General features: G+C 50.3%; 2 protein-coding genes across 4 annotated transcripts; both read right to left on the bottom strand.

Annotated features, from left to right (window-relative positions):
- Positions 1-43: 43 nt before the first annotated feature.
- Positions 44-1,178, bottom strand: IQANK1 (IQ motif and ankyrin repeat containing 1). The gene is made up of 2 exons (XM_030804432.1): positions 657-1,178; positions 44-584 (listed from the first exon to the last, which is right to left on the bottom strand). The coding sequence occupies exons 1-2, from the start codon at positions 884-886 to the stop codon at positions 446-448; spliced, it is 369 nt and encodes a 122-aa protein (XP_030660292.1). The 5' UTR covers positions 887-1,178; the 3' UTR covers positions 44-445.
- Positions 1,179-1,193: 15 nt separating this feature from the next.
- Positions 1,194-24,755, bottom strand: LOC115832871 (putative IQ motif and ankyrin repeat domain-containing protein). 3 transcript variants are annotated; one of them, XR_004028251.1, is made up of 4 exons: positions 22,614-24,755; positions 21,749-22,430; positions 1,476-3,258; positions 1,194-1,283 (listed from the first exon to the last, which is right to left on the bottom strand). XR_004028251.1 is itself a non-coding variant. In XM_030804431.1 (2 exons), exon 1 carries the CDS (start codon positions 23,067-23,069, stop codon positions 22,167-22,169), a length of 903 nt encoding a protein of 300 aa, XP_030660291.1. In that variant the 5' UTR covers positions 23,070-24,755; the 3' UTR covers positions 3,175-3,258; positions 21,749-22,166. The 3 variants fall into 3 exon arrangements, 2 of the variants coding, with proteins under 2 accessions (XP_030660291.1, XP_030660290.1); XM_030804431.1 differs by lacking the exon at positions 1,194-1,283 and having other exon boundaries at positions 3,175-3,258; positions 21,749-24,755; XM_030804430.1 differs by lacking the exons at positions 1,194-1,283; positions 1,476-3,258 and adding an exon at positions 20,042-20,564 and having other exon boundaries at positions 21,749-24,755.
- Between the last annotated feature and the right edge of the window lie 797 nt (positions 24,756-25,552).

The following is a 25,552-nucleotide window of genomic DNA, read 5'->3' on the forward strand; positions in this document are numbered from 1 at the left end:
CCACCGCTGCCCCTCACGCACACAGCACAGATGCAGCACCGTGCCCCGGGGCACAGGTTTTATTGGGATTGGGGCCAGCACTAGAGGCCTGTGCCTGGCAGCTGCACACGCACTGGGAGCAGCACCTGCAGCTGCTTAGCTGGCGGCCACTGGACCTTGGTGACGAAAGAGGCAGAAGTGCTCCAGCCACTGCTCCTGGAACTGCGTGGGGCTATACTCAGGCCCACCCGTGGGCGGCAGCAGCAACAGGTACCTCTCCTGCGCGGCTCAGCGGCGCCTACGCCAGGCCAGGCTGCACCACCTCCAGCTGCCGCTGCACGACTGGAAACAGGTCTACCTCTCTCAGGTCGAACACCAGTGGCTTCCCATACCTGCCCCATGAGGCTGGTGAGGCCAGGGTGGGGCTGGGGAGGTGGGGTGGGGTGTACCTGACACCCTGCCTGCCTCACCGCAGAGCCCCCAGCAGAGCCAGCCGCATCCTCTCCGGCCTCAGGTGCTCCGGGTTTGCCATGTCCACATAGTTGGTGTCCTGGTAGCGCAGGAAGGTGGCCACCTGGCCCGAAGGGTCAATGACAAGAGGCCACCTGGGGACATCCATCAGGTCACTGCTGTCTGTCTAAACCCCAAATCGCCCACGTCTGGCCGGGAGCACTGACCGGCCATCGGCACGGATGTGGCTGCCTACGTCTTTCATCAGCACGTCGTGCAGCTCGGTGACCTGGCACTTCAGCCCGGGCGCCTCTTCTTCCCGTCGGGGTAGCAGAGTGCAGCTGACAGGCAAGCCCAACGCCGGACCCCGCCCCGGGCCGCATCTCCCAGCCCCCAGCCGGCGCCCCACGCCAGGCCCACCCTCCTGCGTCTGCTCCCACAGCTCCAGCCTGGCCATAGCCAGTGCCTCCTCGGCCTTCTGGGCCTCCTGCCGCAGCCTGCCCACCTGGGCCTCTGCGTCCTTGATGGCCTGGAGGAGGAGGCCACACTGACTGTCGCTTGCCCTGCCCCATGCTCTGGCTGGAGAGGGCACCTGCCCGAGCCTCCTCCCCACCCCACCCCAAGCAGGCCACTGTCGGCTGGTGACTCCCCGTGTTTGAGAGGGAAAAACCCCAGGCCAGGGGGCGGGGAGCCCTGGGCTGGTTTGGAACAAGGAGGGGTGTTGAGGACACAGGGGCACAGCAAGTCCACCACGGGCCCCCACCTGCAGCGTGAGCTTGGTCTTGTCCGTGCACCTCCACTCACACTGTGTGCTCTGAGATCCTCTGGCTCAGCTCACAGTAGGCCTGTTGCAGCTGGGTGGGTGTATGGGCGGGCCTTGGCAAGGCTGGCCAGTACCCTCAGACCAGGTCACTCCTGGCCCAGGGGCCTGAGGGCACCTCCCCTTCTGGCTCTTCCCCCAGCTTCCTGGCCCTCCCTCGGCTCCCCCTCCTCCCCACCGGGCTCTCCCTCCTCCTTTCCTGGCTCCTCCCTGAGGTCACACTCACCTCCTTGTGACACTGCTGCTGCTCCCGGGCCAGCTGTTGGACCTTGAGGGTCATACTAGGGAGCGGGAATGAGCTGGGGCAGAGGCTCTCGCCAGTGCCCCACCAGCACCCCCTGCCTGTGCTCCCTGCCAGTGCCCCTCGCCAGCACCTCCCACACCCCTCCTGCCTGCCACACCGCTCAGCCTCGGCCTCCTCGTACCTCTGGGCCTCCTGGGCCCGGCGCTGCTGCTCTGCCTTCATGTTCTGGAGCACGGCCTCCGTGAGGCTCAGGTCCCACGAGCGCAGCACGCTTACCACTGTGTCCAGCGAGGCCACCTAGTGACAGACGACATTTGTCAGGCACTCGGTGCGTGTTCCGAGTCTTCTCAGCCTGGAGAGGAACTGTTGCGCTCCCATTTGGGAGAAAGGGTGCCATTGTGCAGAAAGGCCTCAGCGCTCACAGCTGGTGCGTGGTGGGCCCCAAAGCATGAGCCCCTGTGGGGCTGCTGTCCCCAAATCCCAGGCCACTGGGAATTCTCCTGGGCTCCCTGACCAAGTCCAAGCAGGAACCTGCTCCTGTGGCTGGGCCTCCAAAGGCTTCCTTCCCCTTCACTCCCCCAGGACCTGGCCCAGGCTTCCTGCCTCTGTCGACTCAAGTACACGCCTGAGGCCTCGGCTGCCACCGCTGCTTCCTGAGTAGGAGGCTGGCCCGCAGGATGTGCACACTGGAGCTCCCTCCTCTGTGGTCTCCTGCAGATCTCTGCCTGAAGGACACAAGCCCTGGGGCCGCCACTGCCTCTCACCCTCCTGAGTCCCCAGCACTCCAGGAGCAAGGAGTGGGTGCAGAGCCGAGCTCAAAGCCCGGCTGCCCTGGGTGAGTCCCTGACTTCCTGTGCCGGGCCCTCCTCGTCTGTGGAGCAGGGGTGATGCTTGGAGGGGTCGCAGTGAGGAGGAAGGAAGAGCAGGAGCTCAGAGCAGGTCACATGCACCTGGTGGCGGGCCAGGCCCGGCCTCACACTGGACCAGGAGGCTGTTCATGGGTGGCTCCGTGTGTGAATGCCACTTGCCCTTTCCTGCTCTGGGAAGCAGGGGTGACCAGGGCCTGTTGTCTAGTGTGGCCAGCTCCCTAATAGCTGGATGACAGCGGAAGGAGGCAAGGCGGTAGCTGAGAAGGGCCGGGTGGGGCAGGGAGACTCTCATACTCGGAATTAGGCCTGGGAAACAGTCGGGGCCCGAGGAGCTGCTGGCTGGAGAGCAGAGGCCTGGGAGAAGGAAAGCAGGTGGCTGAAGGTGGGCACCACCAAGAACAGACCGAGAAGGTGTGGCAGGCCTGGCGACGGGGCCAGGTGGAGGTGGACAGACACGGGCCATGGAGTAGGCAGAAGGCACTGCGTTAGGGGTGCGCGGGTGAGCGGCCGGCATTCCCACAGAGCAAAGGGTTTGTGGCGTGGGAAGGTTGAAGACAGGATGAGGGGAAAGAGGTGGGGAAGGATGAGTTCCCTGTAGCTCTTCCGGGAGACTGGCCACAGACAAGTGCAGACAGGGAGACTGAATGTGGGCAGAACCGGGAAGAACTCACAGATGGACGGGAGAGAGGGAGACAGAGCAGACGAGAGGGAGAGAAGCAGTGGTGCGGTGTGGCCTCCGGTAACCACCATCCTGGCTGAGCCGGTGCCGACTTAAGCATTTGTCTACAGATGCAGGGGGCAGAGACACATGGTAAACTCACCTCCACGGTCACCTGATGGATCCACAGGCTAACCACAGCCTGAGGACTGGCCCTGCGCTATCTGCTTCCCAGCAGCTAGGACCAAAAGTTCAAAGCCCACCAGGGCCAAAATCAAAATTTTACACAGACATTTGCTTTAAATAGAGCCCAAATATGCACATTTCTAGACATTTAGACCCTGCTTGCTTTGCATACCCTGCAAAACTGAATCCACATCTGCCAGTGGTGGATGAGACAAACCCTGGGGCCACAAAAGCCTTCAGGCTGGGCTGCCCTCTGGAGCTCTCTGGTGCCCCGTCCTGCTTCTGAGCAGTTTCCCCTAGGCGTCAAGCCCTCCCTGAAAACCTGTCCAAGTGCCACCAGAATAAAGCTCACTGCATGCTACTGCCCTCTCCTGGTCCTGTCTTCCTCGATCAGCCTCCAAATCCTCCAGCCTCTGTGCCTCATTCCCCGGCAGCCACAGGGGCTCCTTCCTTGTCCCCCTCAGGATCTTACACTGGCCAGTCCTCCTGTTTGGAAGCTCCTCAGACGTTCACAGCTCTCATTCCCTCCCCTCCAAGTTTTCCCTTGTATGTCACCCTCTCAGCAAAGCCCACCTTGGCCACCTTTCTTAAAATTCCAGCCCAGCCCTGCCCGCCCTGGTATCTCCACTGTACTGTGAGTTGTGACGGAAGGGACTTTGTTTTGTTCAAGGATGTGCCCTAAGTACCTAGAACAGCACCCAGCTCAGGTCTTCTGTCAGTTGGGCCAGTGGCTGGGCTAATCATGAACGGATGGGTTAATTCATACATGAGCATATACCTGCTTGTTTGGACACATAAATGGGTAAATAAATAGGAGAGATGACTATATGGACATATTCATTTATGCACATTCTTCTGTACATTTATCAATGATTCTGTCTATATTTGTAAATATAAATTTGCAAATATAAACATGTGGGTAGGTGAGTGAAGGAATTTATGAATATGCAAATTTAATCCTCACTTTGGGGTCCTAATGACAGTAACCTCAGAGTAAGGTTGACTTCAGCTTAGCTTCAAATCATCTTAATCCCTGAAGTTGGTGAAGTGACTCCAGACTGCCGGTACCCCCAATACATGGCAAAACCTAAATCCTCAGTGAAAAAAGAGTGAAAAATACCTTTCTAGGCTTCAAATGATTCCTACCAATAAAACATATGACGTGGCCAGGCAAGGTGGCTCATGCCTGTAATCTCAGCACTTTGGGAGGCTGAGGCATGCAGATTGCTTGAGCCCAGAAGTTCAAGACCAGCCTGGGCAACATGGCAAAATCCTGTCTCTAAACAAATAAAAAAAATTAGGCCGGGCGCGGTGGCTCATGCCTGTGATCTCAGCACTTTGGAAGGCTGAGGCGGGCAGATCACAAGGTCAGGAGTTTGAAACCAGCCTGGCCAACGTGGTGAAACCCCATCTCTATTAAAAATACAAAAATTAGCCAGGTGTGGTGGCGCGTGCCTATAATCCCAGCCACTTGGGAGGCTGAGGCAAGAGAACTGCTTGAACCTGGGAGGCAGAGGTTGCAGTGAGCTGAGATCATACTACTGCATTCTAGCCTGGGTGACAGAGCAAGACTCCATCTCAGAGAAAAAAAAAAAAAAAATAGCTGGGCATGGTGGCTCAAGCCTGTAGTCTTAGCTACTTGGGAAGCTGGGGCAGGAGGATCATTTGAACCCAGGGGGTCAAGGCTGCAGTTAACTGTGATCACACCACTGCACTCCAGCCTGGGTTACAGAGCAAGACCCTGTCTCAAAGAAAATAAAAAATAAAAAAGGCTGGGTCTGGTAGCTCATGCCTATAATCTCAGCACTTTGGGAAGCTGAGATGGGCAAATCACTTGAGGTCAGGAGTTCAAGACCAGCCTAGCCAACATGGCAAAACCCCGTCTCTACTGAAAATACAAAAATGAGCTGATGTGGTGCTGCACACTGGTAGCACCAGCTACTCGGGAGGCTGAGGCATGAGAATCGCTTGAACCTGGGAGGCAGAGGTTGCAGTGAGCTGAGATCATGCCACTCTACTCTGGCCTGGGTGACAGAGGAAGACTCTGTCTCAAAAAAAAAAAAAAAAAAAAAAAGATACAGAAAAAGGCACAGGAAAATACAAGGCAATATAAACAAAAATCTGCAGAAACTATGAATGATAGAAATAGCTCCACAAGGGATCAGGATATTAGAGTTAGCTACAGATTTTCAAATAACTATATTTACTGTGCTCAAAGAGAGAGACTAGATTGATTTTAGCAGAGAGCTGGAACCAAATAAAATTTTAGACATGAAAATTAAAATAACCAAAATTAAGAACAAAGTGCATGGATTTAATAACTAGCTAGATGCAGCTGAAGAGAGAATTAGTAAACTGAAAGACATGTCACAAGAAAATATCCAGAACAAACTAAAACAAAAGGATGGAAAATATAGAAAAGAGGGTAAAAACACTGTAGTAGTTACTAGTGCTGATCGTCAAACATATCCATCCTTCCACCTTCTAGACATAGTATAAGATTACACTTCCTGACCAATTTGTGGTTTCGGTGGAGCCAAATGACTAGATCTGACCAATGAGCTATAAGTAGAAGTGTTTGTGCTAGACCCTCCTCAGCTCTTTCCCTCTGGTATACTGACCAGCAATATTCAAGATGGTGGTTGCTCTGTCAGCCTGGGTCCCTAAAAGACTACAGTTAGCAGAAGCCCCCTGTTAACCCTCAATGGACATGTAGCATAAGTAAAAAATAAACTCATTTTGTTTTATGCCATTGAGATTTGGAGACTGCATGTTCCACAGCACATCTGTGTTAGTCCATTCTCACATGGCTAACAAGAACTACCTGAGACTGGGTAATTTATAAAGAAAAGAGGTTTAGTTGACTCATGGTTCTGCAGGCTGTATAGGAAGTATGGCTAGGGAGACCTCAGGAAACTTACAGTCATGACAGAAGGCCAAGGGGAAGCAGGCACATTTTACATGGCTAGAGAAGGAGGAAGAGAGAGCAGGGGGGAGGTGCTACACACTTCTAAACAACCAGATCTCATGAGAACTCACTATTGTGAGAAGACCATGGGGAAATCAGCCCCCATGATCCAATCACCTCCCCCCAGGCCCCTCCTCCAACACTGAGGATTACAATTCGACATGAGATTTGGGTGGGGACACAGATCTAAAACATACCAACATCCTAGTCTATCCTGGTTGATACAGAAATGTAGAGGCTATGGTGAGATCTACCATCTGTATTTTTGGAGAGTGAGAATAAGGGCAGAAACAGAGGTAATGACTGAGAACTTTCCAGAACTCACTCATGAAGAACAATAAGGTGGGACGACTTGCTTTTATCTGGTACAAGACTTGTTATAAAGCTGCTGTAGTCAAGACATGGGTATTGACACAGGATAGATCAATAGACCTATGGAACAGAACAGCAATCCCAGAACAGAGCTATAAGTATATAGACACTTGACTTAGGGCACAGGTGATGGTGTAGAGTGAGGAGGGCAGTCTTTCACAAAGACTGTGGGTGCTCGCAGGACAATTGTGCATCCATATGAGAAATAAACAAGCTTGAACATGACCTTGCACAAGGTGGACCAAAACAACGCACAGAAATCTATTCTAGGGGATGATGGCTCTAAATGTGAAAGATGTAGAAGACTGCACAAGAAAATATCTTTATGTCCTTGGGAGGATGGAGAGACTTCTTAAACTGACATGAAAAGCACCAACCATAAAGGAAAAGAATGATAAAATTTACTACAGTAAAACAAAATCTTCCATCAAATTATAACATTAAGAGAGTGAAAAGGCAAGTAAGACAGAAGACACCTATAATACATATAATTGATAAGGAGTTTGATCTAGAATATATAAATAAGGTCCACAGAGCAATAAGGAAAATAAATCAGGCAACCCAGAGAAAAGTGGTCGCTAATGCTAACAGGTACCACTTTTAAAAAGATAGCTAAGTGGCTAATATGCCCAAGAGTTCTCAACTTCATTAATTGGCAGGGAAATGCAAGGTAAAACTGCAGTAAGACACCAGGACACATCCACCATGAGTCTGCATTAAAAAACACTGGCAATCACAGTGTCTGTGAGAGCATGGGGCAGTGGGACTATAACATATCATCAGTGGGAGCGGATAAACTGGTGCAACCATTTTGGAAAACTGCACATGTGTACCAAGAGACACATACAAGAATGTTCATAGCAGCATCATAACCAAACCGAAACCAAACAAACTGAACGTTCATCAGCAGTAAAATGGATAAATATATTGCAGACATTTATATAATTAAAGTCTCCACAACAATGAAAGTGAACGAACTATAGCTACAGGCAATAAGACTGAATCTTACAAATATAGCCTGTGATAGAAGAAGCCAGATACCAAACAACAGCTGCCATATAAATTCATTTACATGAAGCTCAAACACAGTGAAACAAAGCTATATTATTTAGGCACTCATGTTTAGGAATGAATAGATGAATGAGTAAGTGGATGACAAAATGAATGAATAAATGAGGGATGATTTAATGAGGTAGTAAAGAAAAGAATAGATAAAGAAAAGCAAGAGGCCGGGCATGGTGGCTCACGTCTTTGGGAGACCGAGGTGGGCAGATGACCTGAGGTCAGGAGTTCGAGACCAGCCTGTCCAACATGAAGAAACCCTGTCTCTACTAATACAAAATTAGCTGGGTGTGGAGGCACGTGCCTGTAATCCCAGCTACTCAGGAGGCTGAGGCAGGAGAATTGCTTGAACCTGGGAGGCGGAGGTTGCAGTGAGCCAAGATCATGCCATTGCACTCCAGAGCCTGGGCAACAAGAGCGAAACTCTGTCTCAAAAAAGAGAAAAAGAAAAAAAGAAAAGCAAGAAAGTAAGCACTGACAAGCCCGCAGCCAACATCGTACTGAATGGGCAAAAGCTGGAAGCATTCCCCTTGAAAACTGGCACAAGACAAGGATGCTCTCTCCCACCACTCCTATTCAACATAGTATTGGAAGTCCCAGCAAGAGCAATCAGGCAAGAGAAAGAAATAAAAGGCATCCAAATAGAATGAGAGGAAGTCAAATTGTTTCTGTTTGCAGACAACATGATTCTATATCTAGAAAACCCCATAGTCTCAGCCCAAAAGCTCCTTCAGCTGCTAAACAACTTCAGAAAAGTTTCAGGATACAAAATAAATGTACAAAAATCACTAGCATCCCCATACACCAGCAACAGCCAAGCTGAATGCCAAATCAGAAAGGCAATCCCATTCACAATTGCACAAAAAGAATAAAATACCTAGGAATACAGCTAACCAGGGAGGTGAAAGATCTCTACAATGAGAATGATAAAATGCTGCTCAAAGAAATCAGAAAAGACACAAACAGAAAAACATCCCATGCTCATGGATAGGAAGAATCAATACCATTAAAATGGCCATATTGTCCAAAGCAATTTACAGATTCAACACTATTCCTATCAAACTATTATACCAAGCATATAATTCACAGAACTAGAAAATACTATTTTAAAATTCATATGGAACCAAAAAGCCCAAATAGCCAAGGCAATCCTAAGCAAAAAGAACAAAGCTGGAGGCATTGCGTTATGTGGCTTCAAACTATACTACAGGACTACGGTAACCAAAACAATATGGTACTACACAAGCACACAGACCAATGGAACAGAATAGCCCAGAAACAAGGTTGCATACCTACAACCACCTGATCTTCAACAAAGCTGACAAAAACAAGCAATGGGGAAAAGACTCCATATTCAATAAACTGTGCTGGAATAACTGGCTAGCCATATGCAGAAGATTGAAGCTGGACCCCTTCTTTACACCATACATAAAAATCAACTCAAGATGGATTAAAGACTTAAATATAAAACCCAAAACCATAAAAACCCTGGAAGACAACGTAGGCAATACCATCCTGGACATAAGAATGGGCAAAAATTTCATGACAAAGACACCAAACGCAATCACAACAAAAGCAAAAATTGACAAGTGGGATCTAATTAAACATAAGAGCTTCTGCATAGCAAAAGAAACTATCAGCACAGTAAACAGACCACCTACAGAATGGGAGAGCATATCTGCAAACTATGCATCTGACAAAAGTCTAAATAAGGCTTTTATACAAACTTACAAGAGAAAACCCCATTAAAAAGTGAACAAAGAAAATGAACAGATGCTTTTCAAAATAAGACATGCATGTGGCCAGCAAGCATATGAAAAAAAGCTCAATGTCACTGATCATTAGAGAAATGAAAATCAAAACCACAATGAGGATACCATCTCACACCAGCCAGAATGGCTACTATAAAAAGTCAAAAAATAACAGGTGCTGGTGAGGTTGCGGAGAAAAGGGAACACACACACACTGTTGGTGGGAGTGTAAATTAGTTCAGCCAGTGTGGAAAGCAGTATGGCAATTCCTCAAAGACCTAAAAGCAGAACTACAATTCGACCCAGCAATCCCATTACTGGGTACATACCCAGAGGAATATAAAGCAGTGTACCATAAAGACACATGCACGCGAATGTTCACTGCAGCACTGTTCACAATAGCAAAGACATGGACTCAACCTAAATGCCCATCAGTGACAGACAGGATAAAGAAAATGTGGTACATGCACACTGTGGAATACTATGCAGCCATAAAAAAGAATGAGATCATGTCCTTTGCAGAAACATGGATGGAGGTGGAGGTCATTATCCTCAGCAAACTATCGCAGGAACAGAAAACCAAACACCGCATGTTCACACTTGTAAATGGGAGCTAAAGGATGAGAACTTAGGAACACAAAGAAGGAAACAACAGATACTAGGGTCTACTTGAGGGTGGAGGGTGGGAGGAGGGAGAGGAGCAGAAAACTACTGGGTACTGGGCTTAGTTCCTGGTGAGGAAATAATCTGTATGACAAATCCCCATGACTATTTTCACCTACATAACAGACCTTCACATGTACCCCCAAACCTAAAAGAAAAGTTAAAAAAAGATGACTTAACATCTCTGTGCTTAAGTTTCTTTGTATATAATAAAGTCTTTGTATATAATGTAGGAATATTAATAATACTACAATCAGGTTTGTTGAGAGGATTAAACTGGGAACTTTATACGTATTTCAGTAAAGTTTTGTAACTTGAAAAAAAGAAGGAAGCAAGCACCGTAAAATTCAGGATATGATTATCTGGGGAGAGGTGTGGTGTTCTGGTGATATTTTATTTCTTGAGTCGGGTAGTTACTACGTGAGTATTTCCTTTGTGGTAAATAATTGAGGCACACTTTGATTTGTGCAATATTCTGTATGTCATTTGTAATTAAAAAGGAAAGTCTGGCCGGGCGCGGTGGCTCACGCCTGTAATCCCAGCACTTTGGGAGGCTGAGGTGGGCGGATCACGAGGTCAGGAGATCGAGACCATCCTGGCTAACATGGTGAAACCTCATCTCCACTAAAAATACAAAAAATTAGCCGGGCGTGGTGGCGGGTGCCTGTAGTCCCAGCTATTTGGGAGGCTGAGGCAGGAGAATGGCGTGAACCCGGGAGGCGGAGCTTGCAGTGAGCCGAGATTGCGCCACTGCACTCCAGCCTGGGCAACAGAGCGAGACTCCATCTCAAAAAAAAAAAAAAAAAAGGAAAGTCTGAAGATGTATAAAATCAAGGAGTGGCTAAAATGAGAGAAGGGATGAATGGATAACTAGATAAATAGGATGGAAGAGTGAACAGACATATGAATAAGGCAATGATTTTGTAACTTAAAAGAAATTGTGATACTCATTTAAAATAATAATAGCTACCATTTCTTGAGAACTGACTGTGCCAGGAATTGTGCCAAGGAATTTCATTTATTATCTCATGAATCTTCAAAAAGCTGTTATTAGTCCTATTTCTGAATATATGGAAACAGATTCAAATAAGCTTCAGAACTTGCCAAAGTTCTGTCTGTAAGTGGAAGAACTGGAGTAGGTGGAAAATGAATGAAGAGAGAAAATAAAAGGATAATATAACGAGTGAACTTATGAGTGTCTTAACGAATAGGCAATAAATGATGAGTAAATTAATGAATTAATGAATTAAACTATAAGAGAATGAAGATTAGATTAATGGAATGAACTGATTAAATGATGAACTAATACATGAAAAATTAATAGATGAATGAGTGTAAAGAATGGATAAATGAGATAAGCAAATGGTTAGTTGAGCAACTGGATGGATGAATTGATGGATGAATTCATTGTTCAACAAAATGTTTCAGTGCCTATCATGGTCAACCAATATTGGGGCATACGATTAAGGGGTGAACGAGACACAGTCCTTCCTTGCTTTCTCATAATTTTCTGTCAAGTAAACAGCATGAATGTGTGTATGAATGGATGAATGGATGTCTGAATGAATAGTAGATAAATAAGTGAATAATTATTTAAACATGGTATAAGGGTGGAATGGGCACATTAATGAGTGGATAGTTTATGTTTATAAATTTATATATAAGTGTATAAGTTCATAAATTTATATATAAGCTTATACATTTATTTATAAGTTTATAAATAAATGACTCATGCCTGGGCATGGTGTCTCACACCTGTAATCCCAGCACTTTGGGGGGCCGAGGCAGGCAGCCCATCTGACGTCAGGAGTTCGAAACCAGCTGGCCAACATGGCAAAACCCCGTCTCTATTTAACATACAAAAAAACAAATTAGCCGGGCATGGTGGCGCATGCCTGTAGTCCTAGCTACTCTGGAGGCCGAGGCAGGAGAACCACATAAACCCGGGAGGCAGAGGTTGCAGTGAGATTGCGCCATTGTCCTCCAGCTTGGGCGACAGAGCAAGACTCCACCTCTAAATAAATAAATAAATGACTCATAAGTTAATAAGATAATTGTGAATTGACGAAAGCACAAACCAATACTGGGGTGAGATGGATGAAGTGGGTGAATGTATGGAAACAACGATCGATGAAAGATGGAGCGATGACGATGGACGGCGTGGTTCAGCTCTTCTGTGTCATCGCTGATATTCCGTCTACTTGTCTCATCAATTATTGAGAGAGAGAGATGGCAAAATCGCCTACTATCATTGTGGATCTCTTTATTTCTCCTTGTAGTTCTCATAGTTTTTGCTTCATGCATTTTGAAACCCTGTTAGTAGCTGCATAAACATTTAGGATTTTTATGTCCTCATGATGAATTCCTACATTTGTCATTATTAAATGATTCTTTTATCCTTAGTAACATACTTTTTTCTGAAATCTACTTGATGTTAATACAGTTACTTCAGCGTCCTGTTAGTGTTATCTTGGCATATTTGTTTTTATCATTCTAATTTTCACCTATTTGTGCTTTTAAAGTTTGTTTCTTATAGGTAGAACATAGTTAGCTACATTTTTTTAATCTAAAATGAAAATCCATTTTTTTTTTCTTTTTTTTTTTTTTTGAGACGGTGTCACACTCTGTCGCCCAGGCTGGAGTGCAGTGGCGCAATCTTGGCTCACTGCAAGCTCCGCCTCCCGGGTTCACGCCATTCTCCTGCCTCAGTCTCCCGAGTAGCTGAGACTACAGGCGCCTGCCACGACGCCCGGCTAATTTTTTTTGTATTTTTAGTAGAGATGGGGTTTCACCATGTTAGCCAGGCTGGTATCAAACTCCTGTCCTCAGGTGATCTACGCACCTCAGCTTCCCAAAGTGCTGGGATTACAGGTGTTAGCCACTGTGCCCAGCCAATTATTATCATATATATGTGTATATATATATGATAACATATGTATATATATGATAATTTGTGTATATATGTATATTTGATATATGTATATATGTGCATATGTGTATATGTATACATATGATATATGTGTGTATATATATATGATATATATGTGTGTATGTGTCTTATATAGGGTCTTGCTCTGTCGCCCAGCTGGAGGACAGTGGCACAATCACGTCTCACTGCAGCCTCCATCTCCTGGGTTCAAGTGATCTTCCCCCTTCAGCTTCCCAAGTAGTTGGGACTCCCTTCCTTCCTTTCCTTCCTTTCCTTCCTTCCTTCCCTCCCTCCCTCCCTCCCTCCTTCCTTCCCTCCTTCCCTTCTTCCCTCTGTTGCCCATGCTGGAGTACCGTCGGCTCGCTGCACACTCCCTACCTCCGGCTCCCGTGATTCTCCTGCCTCGGCCTGCCAGCTGCCTGGGATTGCGGGCGCGCGTCACCACCCCTCCCTGGTTTTTGTCCTTTGGCTGGAGGCGCGGTTTCGCCATGTTGGCCAGGCTGGTCTCCAGCTCCTGACCTTTAGTGGTCTGCCCGCCTCGGCCTCCCAAGGTGCTGGGACTGCAGACGGAGGCTCGCTCACTCGGTGCTCGGTGTTGCCCGAGCTGGAGTGCGGTGGCGTGGTCTTGGCTCGCTGCAGCCTCCGCCTCCCAGCCGCCTGCCTTGCCCTCCCAGGGTGCTGGGATTGCAGCCTCTGCCTGGCCGCCGCCCCGTCAGGGAGGTGGGGAGCGTCTCTGCCTGGCCGCCCCGTCTAGGAAGTGAGGAGCGCCTCTGCCCTGCCTCCCCGTCTGGGAAGTGGAGGGAGCGCCTCTGCCCGGCCTCCCCGTCTGGGAAGTGAGGAGTGCCTCTGCCCGGCCGCCCCGTCTAGGAAGTGAGGAGCGTCTCTGCCCGGCTGCCCATCATCTGGGATGTGAGGAGTGCCTCTGCCCGGCCGCCCCGTCTGGGAAGAAGTGAGGAGCGCCTCTGCCCGGCCGCCCCATCTGGGAAGAAGTGAGGAGCGCCTCTGCCCGGCCGCCCCGTCTGGGAAGTGAGGAGCGCCTCTGCCCGGCCGCCACCCCGTCTGGAAAGTGAGGAGCGCCTCTGCCCGGCCGCCCCGTCTGGGAAGTGAGGAGCGCCTCTGCCTGGCCACCCATCGTCTGGGATGTGAGGAGCGTCTCTGCCCGGCCGCCCCGTCTGGGAAGTGAGGAGCGCCTCTGCCCGGCCACCCATCGTCTGGGATGTGAGGAGCGCCTCTGCCCGGCCGCCCCATCTGGGAAGTGAGGAGCGCCTCTGCCCGGCCGCCCCGTCTGGGATGTGGGAGCGACTCTGCCCAGCCGCCCCGTCTGGGATGTGGGGAGCGACTCTGCCCAGCCACCCCGTCTGGGAGGTCTACCACAGAGGCCAGAAGCAATGTGGGGGCTGGATGTGGTGGCTCACGCCTGTAGTCCCAGCACTCTGGGAGGCCGAGGCGGGTTGATCACTTGAGGCTAGGAGTTCGAGACTAGCCTGGCCAACATGGCGAAACATATGAAAAATACAACAGACAAACCAACCAACCAACTCAGCGACAACAAAACAGGTCTACCCTGGAGTCATACTCTAATTTTTTCTATTTTCCTCCCTTTCTGATCCTTTATCCCACTTTCTTTTTCTTCCTCTTCCTGCTCCTTCTTCTTTGTCAAATAGAGGATTGAGTTATTATCATTGATCCATACAAAGTCCCTCTCTATTTTCTTTTATTCCCACCCCCCATTTCTATTCCCCGTCTTCCCATGTGCAACCTTCCTAATATGTTTGATATGCATATTTTTGTTTGTATGTATTTTTAGAAAATGTTTATTGTTTTGTGTGCAAAAAAAATTAATAAAAAAAAGAAATTAAAAAAAAAAGTAGTTGGGACCACAGGCACATGCCACCCTGCCTGGCGAATTAAATTTGTGTGTGTGTGTGTGTGTAGAGAGGGAGTCTCATTATGTTGCCAGGCTGGTCTCCAACCCCTGAGCTCAAGCGATCCTCCCAACTTGGCCTTCTAAAGTGCTGGGATTCCAGGCGTGAGCCACTGCGCCTGGCCCACCATTATTTTTGTTTCTTCAACTATATTCTAAGTCAATGCAAATAAGACACTATCTTCCGCATTTCCATGGGGTTCCCTTCCTGGTGCCTCACACCTTTGTGCAGAGCCAGCCATATTGCCATATCGTGCACCTTTCCTTCCACCAGGAGGGTTTCCATTAACATTTCTTATAGTGTGAGTCTGCTGGTGATGAATTCTTTCAGCTCTTGTATGTCTGAAAGTCTTTATTTTACCTTCATGTTTGAATGCTGTTTCCGCTGGACCCAGAACTCCAGGATGACGGGGCCACCAGGCCTTTCCCGTGAGGCTCCCCACGCGTCACTCCACTGACCCTCACTCGTAGTTTCCAACACGCCGTTTGCTGTTTTGGGGGGCTGAGATAGGTGGATACCTGAGCTCAGGAGTTTGAAACCAGCCTGGGCAATATGGTGAAACACCCTCTCTACTAAAATACAAAAAATTAGTCAGCCACGGTAGTGGGCACCTGTAATTCCAGCTACTCAGGAGGCGGAGGCACGAGAATCGCTTGAACCCGGGAGGTGGAGGTTGCAGTGAGCCGAGATTACACCACTGCACTCCAGCCTGGGCCACAGAGTGAGACTCCGGCTCAAAAAAAAAAAAAAAAAAAAAAAAATCAAAACAAACAAAAAAAAAAACTGCACTGATGTCCCTTAAATCCATAAAATAAAAAGTTTTTATAAAAACTGTCCTACTGCTCATTAATGCTCTTCCCATTTGGGGGATTTTTGTTCTGTGTTTTTATTTTGGGTAGTTTCTATTGCTGTGTTATCACATTCACTAATAAGTACTTCTGCAGCATCTATTCTGACATCAGTCCCATCCAGGGAGCTTTTTATTTCAGACGTTATAGCTTTATCTCTAGAATTTCAGTTTGGTCTTTATATTCTCCATGTCTTTATTTTTTTTTGAAGATCTGAAATAGTTATAATATCTGTTTTAATGTCTGCTAATTCTAACATTTGTGTCAGTTCTGGGTTTGTCTTAATTGGCTTTTCTCATTATGGGTCAAATTTTTCCACCTCTTTGCATGCCTGGTAATCTCTGGTTGAATGCCACACATGATGCATTTTGCCTTGTTAGGAGCTGTGTTTTTGTATCTCCGTAAATCCTTGAATTTTATTCTGGGATACAGTTAAGTTGTTTGGAGTGTTTCATCCTCTGGGTCTTGCTTTATAATTGATTAGGCTGGACCAGAACAGCGTTTATTCTAGGAATAATGATCCCTCACCACTGAGCCAAGCTCCTTCTGAGAACTCCACCCAATACCCTATGAATCATGAGATTTCTCACTCTGGCTGACGGGAGCAGGCACTGCTTCCTTCATGCTTCTCAGAAGCCCGTTTCCCCAGCCTTGAGCAGTTTCCTCATGTAGAGGAGCCATTAAATATTCAACTGCCTTATTAGCTACAACTAAAGACCACAAGGGATCCCACTGAATGACCAAAGGGGATTGTGTCCATGTCTCTAGGGTTCTTTCTTTCTTCAGCTGCCTTCCCTCTGGCACTTGTGATCTCCTGCTGCCTCAGTATCCTTGAATTCTGAATTCTTGTCTCCTTAACTCAGAGAATATGCCTGGCTCTGTCTGGGTTCCCTTCCTATACTACACCCTGAAAATTTTGTCAAGGTGGTAAACTGGGACAATCTTAGGGCTCACTTTGCTTATTTCTAGCCTCTTGGAGATCTCTGATTTGTTGCCTGATGTCCAATGTTTTGGAAACCTTTGCTTCCTATATTCTGTCTTGGATTTGTTCTTGTTTGAAGTGAGAGGATAAATCAGGTTCCTGTTACTCCATCTTGGAAACAGACGTTTTTGCTCAATATTTTTTTCTTTTTTTTTTGTTTGTTTTTTGAGACAGATTCTCACTCTGTCGCCCAGGCTACAGTGCAGTGGCGCGATCTCGGCTCACTGCAAGCTCCGCTTCCCAGGTTCATACCATTCTCCTGCCTCAGCCTCCCGAGCAGCTGGGACTACAGGCACCCGCCACCACGCCCGGCTAATTTTTTGTATTTTTAGTGGAGATGGGGTTTCACCATGTTAGCCAGGATGGTCTCAATCTCCTGACCTCGTGATCCGCCTGCCTCAGCCTCCCAAAGTGCTGGGATTACAGGTGTGAGCCACTGCGCCCGGCCCTGCTCAATTTTTTTCAACCTTCTTTTTCTCTGTTTCATTTTGGATAGTTTCTATTGCTATATCTTCAGATTAACTAATTTTCTTCAGTGTCTAATCTGCATCTTCCATTAATCCCATCCAGTGTATCAATGTATTTTTCATCTCAGACGTTGCAGTTTTCATCTCTAGAAGTTTAGGAGTGTGTGTGTGTGTAATACAGCTGTAGTTTTTTTGTTTTTGAGGCGGAATCTCACTCTTTCGCCCAGGCTGAAGCCCAGTGACGCGATCTCGAAGCACTTCTCCTCCCTCAGCCTCCTGAGTAGCTGGGATTACAGGTGCACACCACCCCGTCCAGCAGCTAATTTTTGTATTTTTAGTAGAGCTGGGGTTTCACCATGTTGGCCAGGCTGGTCTCGAACTCCTGACCTTGTGATCTGCCCGCCTCGGCCTCCCATAGTGCTGGGATGAAAGGTGTGAGCCAGAGCACCTGGCCTCAGCTATAATAACTTTTAATGTTCTTGTCTACTAATTCCATCTCCTGTGTCATCCCTGAGTCTGTTTTGATTGATTTTTCTCTTCACTCTGGGTCATTTTTCGTGTGTGTGTGCGTGTGTGTGTGTGTGTGTGTGTGTCTTAGCATGCCTGGTAATTGTACTAAATTTTTATTTTGAATTTTTATTTTGATTTACATGAAGTTGCAAAAATAGTAGAGTTCCCATATACCCTTAAAAAGCTCCTCCAGTGATGACTTCTTACATAATTATAGTGCAACATACAAACTAGGATATTGACACAGTACAATCTACAGGGCTTACAGTGGATTTCAGCTATTTCACATCTCGTGTGTGTGTGTGTGTGTGTGTGTGTGTGTATCATTACAATTTTCTCACATGTGCAGTTTTGCGTTACGACCATCGTAATCAAGATACAGGACTGTCTCATCACATCAAGGGTCTCTTGTGCTACTCCTGCCCAGTCGGCCCCATCTCTCCCCACTTTTCCTGCCCTCACTCCCATTTGTAACCCCTGCAGCCCTCTGATCTGTCCTCAGTCTCCACAATGTTGTCACGTGAGTGTGTTACATGAATGGAGCACGCAGTCTGTGACCTTCTCCCCACTCTGTGAAGCTCCCTTCCAGTTTCTCCACGTTGCTAGTTGTTGCATGGATCATGTGTTCACACCGTTTTACTGCCAGCGTGTTTCGTGGCAGGAATGCACCCATCTTGTGGAGCCACTCGCCTGCTGGAGGACATCTGAGTCGTTTCCACTCTTTGGCTATTGTAAATAAAGCTGCTGTGAACATCTGTGTACACATTTTTGTGTGGACTTAGTTTTCCTTTTACTGGAGCAAATATCTAGGAGTCTGATGCTGTGTTCCATGGTAAATGTGTTCGCTTTTTAAGAAAACGCCTATTTGCAAGAGCAGCTGTGCTGTGCTGCGCCCCCCCAGCGAGGTGTGCCAGGGCCAGCTTCCCCACATCACTGCCCTTGTTCGGCCCCAGCACTAGTTTGACCTGGGCTGTCCTGGGAGGTGTGAGCTGGTGTGCGACACCTCCTCGGGTGTTCAGCTGCCATCATTAGATCCTCTATGGTGAACTTTCTCTTCATGTCTTTGCTCATTTTATACCTAGATTGTATGTTTTATTGTTGTTGCGATGTGAGTTTTTTCTATGTTCTAGATACACGTCCCTTGTCCGATGCGTGGTTCACAAGTGTTTGCTGCTGCCTGTGGCTTCGCTTCTTCTTGACAGATCTTTTACAAAGCAAACATTTTACATTCTGATGAAGTTCCGTCTATCAGTGTGGTTTTTTTTGTGTGTGGATTGTGCTTTTTGTGTCATGTCCAAGAATCCCTCCAAGTCCTAGGCCCCAAAGATTTTTCTCCTATGTGTTCTAAAAGTTTTGTAGTTTTACCCTTTACATTTAAATCTATAATCCACTTTGAGGTAATTTTTTATAGGTGTGTGGTTCAGGTCCACACTAACCCCTTTGTCTGTGGATGGCCAACGCTCCAGCACCATGGAGTGAACACACGGTCCCCTGGCACCCAAGGGCTCCCCAAGCACCCCCAGCTGCTGCCCTTCTCAGCTCTCCGGGCCGCCATGCCCTAGGCAGCAGGTCTGCTGGACACCCCAGCACCCCTGACTCCCACTTGCACCTCTGGATGCCTCACCGTATCCTCAGCCCCTCCCTAAGCCCACCGCCTCGGCCCTGCCCCTCCCCTCCAGCCCAGGAAGAAGGACCCTTTGCAGACAAGGAGAAAGAAGAGAGGGGCAGGACAGGCTCCCAGGCAGCACCTACAGGAGGGGAGTCTGGGGGTGGGTCCCTAGCTGGGCAAAGACTCTGGCAGCAGTCCAGTGGATGCATCTCCCAGGTGTCTGCCGTGGGCCCGAGGCACAACCCAGACTCCAGGCATCACCTCCAGATTTGTGTGGGATGTGGGGTGAGGTTAGGGGTGGGGTGGGGGAACATAATGACTGAGATGGGAGAGGGACTGGGGTTCAAATTAAGTTGTTTTAAATGAAACTAAGACAGGCGAGGTTCGTGGTCTGGTTTTCCAGCCACTGCTCCAACAGGCGGAGTCAGCCTCACCCCACCCCACTCCTGGGCCTAGGACAGGTCCAGGCATTGTGTCTCCAGCCTGGCCCAGGGCAGACTCTGTCTTTTTTTTTTTTGAGTCTCACTCTATAGCCCAGGCTCAAGTGCAGTGGGGCCATCTCGGCTCACTGCAACCTCTGCCTCCCGGGTTCAAACGATTCTCCTGCCTCAGCCTCCCAAGTAGCTGGAACTATAGGTGTGCGCCACGACGCCCAGCTAATTTTTGTATTTTCAGTAGAGATGGTGTTTCACCATGTTGGCCAGGATGGTCTCAAACTCCTGAGCTCAAGTGATTCACCCACCTCAGCCTACAAAAGTGCTGAGATTACAGGCGTGAGCCATCACGCCCGGCCAGACAGCCCAAAGGCTCTAGGCAGGAGCTCTATGGCTGGGCTGTGTGGCTCAAGTTCTCTGGAAAACTGGAGTGCTGACACTCCGTGCTGCCCGTGCTGCCCCCAGCACCATGAGCTCTGCCAACCCTGGAATCACCAGCCTCAGTTTCTCCATCAGTAACACCACTTCCTCAGGCAAAGCATGGAAGGAAATGACACAAAATCCGACACCAAAGGCATTCACAAAATGGGAGTCGCTGCCACTTCCATTGCAGACTGACAAGGTTTTAAAGTCGGGACTTCCAGGAAGGGAATGGGGTACGGCGGGGCTAGGAAACGGCTCCAGCAAGCCACTCAGGCTTCTGACAGCTTTCAGAGACAGAGCCGGTCGGGTGAGCCTTGCCCTGCCCGGGTGTGCACTTGCCACACTCACACCTGCCTGGCCCACTGTGGGCGGCGAGAGCCACCCAGGCGCCGAGGCAAGAGACCGAGGACACGAGCTGTTCCAGTATAATAAAATATAAAACAAGAATAGTCATACCAGATATAGATCTTAGATATGATTATATATGAATATCATTAATCATTAGTTTGTAGCAATTGCTCTTTATTCCAATATTATAATAATCCCTGCTCTATAATCATAACCTAGGAAAAACCAGGCCATACAGAGATAGGAGCTGAGGGGATATAGTGAGGAGTGACCAGAAGACAGGAGTGCGAGCCTTCTGTTATGCCCGGACAGGGCCATCAGAGGGCTCCTTGGTCTAGCGGTGACGCCAGCGTCTGGGAAGACGCCCGTTGCCAGGTGGACCGTGGTCTAGCGGTAGCGAAAAGTGTCAAGAAACAACACCCGCTACTTAGCAGACCGGGAAAGGGAGTCACCTTTTCCCCGGGGGAGTTTAGAGAAGACTCTGCTCCTCCACCTCTTGTGGAGGGTCTGACACCAGTCAGGCTTTCCCTCAGTTATCCGGAGGCCTAACCGTCTCCCTGTGATGCTGTGCTTCAGTGGTCACGCTCCTAGTCCACCTTCATGTTCCATCCTGTACACCTGGCTCTGCCTTCTAGATGGCAGTAGTTAATTAGTGAAAGTACTAACAGTCTCTGATATGCAGAAATAATGGCCTAAGCTGTCTTTCTCTTTGTCTTCTCTCTCTCTGCCTCGGCTGCCAGGCAGGGAAGGGCCCCCTGTCCAGTGGACACGTGACCCACGTGACCTTACCTATCACTGGAGAAGACTCACACTCTTTACCCTGCCCCTTTTGCTTTGTATCCAAAAAAAACCGCACAGCCAGACATTCGGGGCCACTACCGGTCTCCGCGCATTGGTGGTAGTGGTCCCCCAGGCCCAGCTGCCTTTTCTTTTACCTCTTTGTCTTGTGTCTTTATTTCTACACTCTCTGGTCGCCGCACACGGGGAGAGACCCACCGACCCTGTGGGGCTGGTCCCTACAGCCCACACCTCCCGGGGCTCACACCTCCCGGGGCCCACATCTCTGGGGTCCACACCTCCCGGTACCCACACCTCCCGGAGCCCACACCTCCCGGGGCTCACACCTCCCGGGGGTCACACCTCCCGGGGCTCACACCTCCCAGTACCCACACCTCCCGGGGCTCACACCTCCCGGGGCTCACACCTCCCGGTACCCACACCTCCCGGCGCCCACATCTCTGGGGTCCACACCTGCTCAGGGGTGCTCCTGTCCTCTGCGTACACCCGGGGGTCTGCTCCGAGCTTCAGAAGCACCTCCACAGCTGCCAGGTGGCCCCCAAAGGCTGCACGGTACAGCGGCGTCCGACCGAAAGCGCCCTTCAAGATGGGCTCCCTGAGCAAGATCCAGGCCTTGTTCCTGGGGGAAGGAGGCCCCCGAGGGTCCTGCACCGCGTCCCTCAGCGCTTCGGCCCGCAGCCCACGGCGCCCACCTTGCTGTTGGGGCTGGCGCCGAGCTCGGCCAGCAGCTGGATGGCCAGGGACTGCCCGCCCGCGGCCGCCTCGGACAGCGGCGTGTTCCCGTGGCTGTCCTCGCACTCCACCAGAGCCACGCGTCGCTGCAGCCGCCGCGCCTTGCCTGCCTCGTCATGGCCCACGCCCTCGCGGGTCATTAGCTGCTCCACCTGCGCCGCCCGCCGCGGTCACGGCTCCCCGCTCCTCCCACTCCAACCCCAACCCCCGCCCTCGCCCTCTTCCCGCCCCCGCTGACCTCCTTCGGCACCGCCCGGATCTCGCCCACGTCCCCGTCGAAGGCGGCGTCCAGCAGGCGGCGGCGACGCTGCAGCTCCTCCCGCCGCTCCCACTGCGCCGCCTCCTCCTGCTCGCGCAGCCGCCGCGCGGCCTCCTGCTCCCGGCGCACCAGGGCCAGGTAGGCCTGGTAGGCGCCCGCCGAAGTCACCGCCCGCTCCGCGCCACCGCCCCGAGCCCCGAGGCCACGGTCCACGCCTCTGAGGTCGGAGCCCAACCTGAGCTTCACCCCCAACCCCACGCACCTTGCTTCTCCATTTCCTCCTCCTGCCTGCCCTGGCCCCCGGGGGTTGCGGCCGCCCGTCCTCACCTCCCTCTGCAGCTTCTCCATCTGCTCCAGGTACTCCCGGCGCTCCTCCCGGCGGCGGGCGAGCTCCCTCCTGGCCCGGAGCTGCCGGAAAGCGCCCTGGATCGCTTGGCCCTGGGGTGGGGAGAGGCTCACGGGGGCGCGTTCTCGCCTCCAGCCACGCCTGCTGCGCCCCTGGGAGTGGAGCCGGCCCAGCCCCCACAGAAGGACCGAAACGGCTCTCAAAGCCCCCAAGGCGGCCGAGCCGGGGTTCCCGCCCGCAGAGGCCGCACGAGGAGGCTGCGCGAAAGCCCGGGACGGGGAGAGGACCCAGGTCTGCGGGAACCTCCCCCGCCCACGCCTCCGGGGACCCTGCGAGCCCCGCCGAGCCCGCAGCTCGGGAGCCCCAAGGAACGGTGAGGAAGCGGTGCTGTCCCCCGCGGGACTCCCTTCCCTGAAAGCCGAAGGCCCCTCCTGCATCCAGGCCCCAGCGAGCGAAGGCTGGGCTGAGTGGGGAGGCCCCAGGCCTGGGAGGGCTCATCACAGCCCCGCTGGACTCGGAAGAGAGCGCGGAGCCCAGGGCCCCAGAGGGAGCTCCGTCCTCTCCGGACTCGGCCTCGCCCTCGCCGCACCGCGGCTGCAACGGAGCGCTGAGCCCGAGCCTGGAGCCGCCTCGCAGGGAGGAGGGGGCGGAGGAGAGGCCGTCGGGCCCAGCCCTGCCCTTAGTGGCCTGGGGAAGTCCGGGTACCACTCAGCCTCCCCGGCCTAAGCCCCTTGCTCTAACGTGGAACGATACTGGCAGCTTTCTAGGAGACAAGCAATGGGGCGCTTGTGGCGCTTCCGCCACAGTGAACGCTCAGCGTGCGCCCCGTAGGTGTGACTTGTACCAGGGCACAGGTGGCTAGGCGAGGCTGTCGGGCCACGTGGGTACCCAGCAGGGAGCCACAGCTGTGCAGAAGGCCACGGGAGCCCAGGCCAGAAGCAAGCAGGCAGCGCAGCTGGGTCTCCACAGGTGCGCCCGCTGGGGAGCCAAGTACTACGATTCCCACAACCAGGCTCCCAGGGAGCATGGACAGAATGGCGGGATGAGGCGAGACTGGGAGAGGCGGAAGGCCCTGCAGGCCCAGGACACGGACCGGAGCAGCCAGCGGGGGCAGGGTGGAGAGCTGAGTGCATGTGGGAAAATCACAGCGAAGGAGAATAAAGGGAGAGTCGCCGTCAGGAGGGCGGGACACCGAGTGGCAGTGGACAGAGATAATACAGTCGTAGGAATAACGTGCGTCTAGGATGCAGAGACTGACAATGCAAACAAAGAGCAAACACTCAAGATAAAACCCACGAAATCCTGAAATGAATCTTAAGACAAAAGGGGGGAAAAAATCCCAGAAAACAAAAGGGCATGAACAACAGGCATCAGACATAACTCAGTGAAGCTGAGCCTCAAAACAAAATGTTTTTCAAGCACCCGAGGAGAAAGAGCAAAGCGCCTATGACAGGAAAGTCCGCCTCTCCTGAGGCTTTTTTCTTTTTGAGATGGGGTCTCACTCTGTCACCCAGGATGCAGCACAGTGGCACAATCTCTGCTCACTGCTGCTTCCACTTCCCCGGTTCTGGCAATCCTCCCACCTCAGCCTTCCGAGTAGCTGAGACCACAGGCACACGGCTGTGCACCACGCCCACCTCCTAAGGCTTTTTACAGAAACTCTTATGTTAGAAGAAAATGAAGCAGTGTCCACAAAATTCTGCAGGGAAAACAGTAGGCCAGGAAGAGTATTTGGTTCTGCAGCGGAGATGGCAGGGCAGGAGGTGCAGCCTTCCCAGTGACAGCAACAGAGAAGACAGACGAAATCAAAGTGTTTTTTAAACAAGTGTCTCACGGCGTTGAAAGCTACTGAGGAAGTGAAGAATGAGGTCTCCAGAACAGTGCAGCAGGGTGGTCCCACCACCAGGCAGGTGGGCCGGGCCCGGAACAAAAGGTCAGCTGCTCAGCAGAGAACGGGCCAAGGGACAGACCTGCATTTAGAGCACTGGGTATGGCTTGGGTTTAGGGTTGCCAGATTTAGCTAATAAACAGGATGCAATCTGGGGGACATACACTAAATAAATTATTCCTGTTTATCTGAAATTCAAATTTAGGCCAAGTGTGGTGGCCTTGTAATCCCAGCACATTGGGAGGCTGAGATGGGAGGATTGCTTGAGCCCAGGAGTTTGAGGCCAGCCTGGACAACGTGGTGAGACCCTGTCTGTCTTTTAAAATATATATATAGGGCCAAGTGCAATGCTCACATCTGTAATCCCAACACTGGGAGGCCAAGGTGGGAGGATCACTTGAGCCCAGAAGTTCAAGACCAGCCTGGGCCACGTAGGGAGACCCCTGTCTCTACAAATAACTAAAAATTATCTGGGTGTGGTGGCACGCATCTGTAGTCCCAGTTCCTCAGGAGGCTGAGATGGGAAGATGGCTTGAGCCCAGGTCAGTGCTGCAGTGAGCCATGATCACAGCACTGCACTCCAGCCTGGACAACAGAGCGAGACCCTGTCTCAGTAAAATGTATATATTTTTCTATTATACATATACAATATGTATATATGAGAAATTCAAATTTAAATGGATGTCCCGGTTTATGGGAGCCCTGTTTTATCTGGTAGCCCTATTTGGGTCAGAATCACAACCTTCACGAAATAAAATAACCCTGATGGGAACAGGGGCCCAGCTCCAAAGAGTGACAGCAAACAGTCAAAGTCATCTTCATTTGCAGATGATGCACATAAAAATCCAAAAGAACTCATCACAAATGATTATCATCAATAAGCAATCTTGGGAAGGTTCTGAATATGACCTCATACTCACAAAGTGTATTTCTGTACACAAGCAACAAAAAGAAAATTTAATATGATATTTAATTAGCATCAAAAAACTATCATATACTTGGATTAAGCCCACAAAATAAACGTCAGTGAGT

This window comes from Nomascus leucogenys, chromosome 23 (assembly GCF_006542625.1).
Source record: "Nomascus leucogenys isolate Asia chromosome 23, Asia_NLE_v1, whole genome shotgun sequence".
NCBI lineage: Eukaryota > Metazoa > Chordata > Mammalia > Primates > Hylobatidae > Nomascus > Nomascus leucogenys.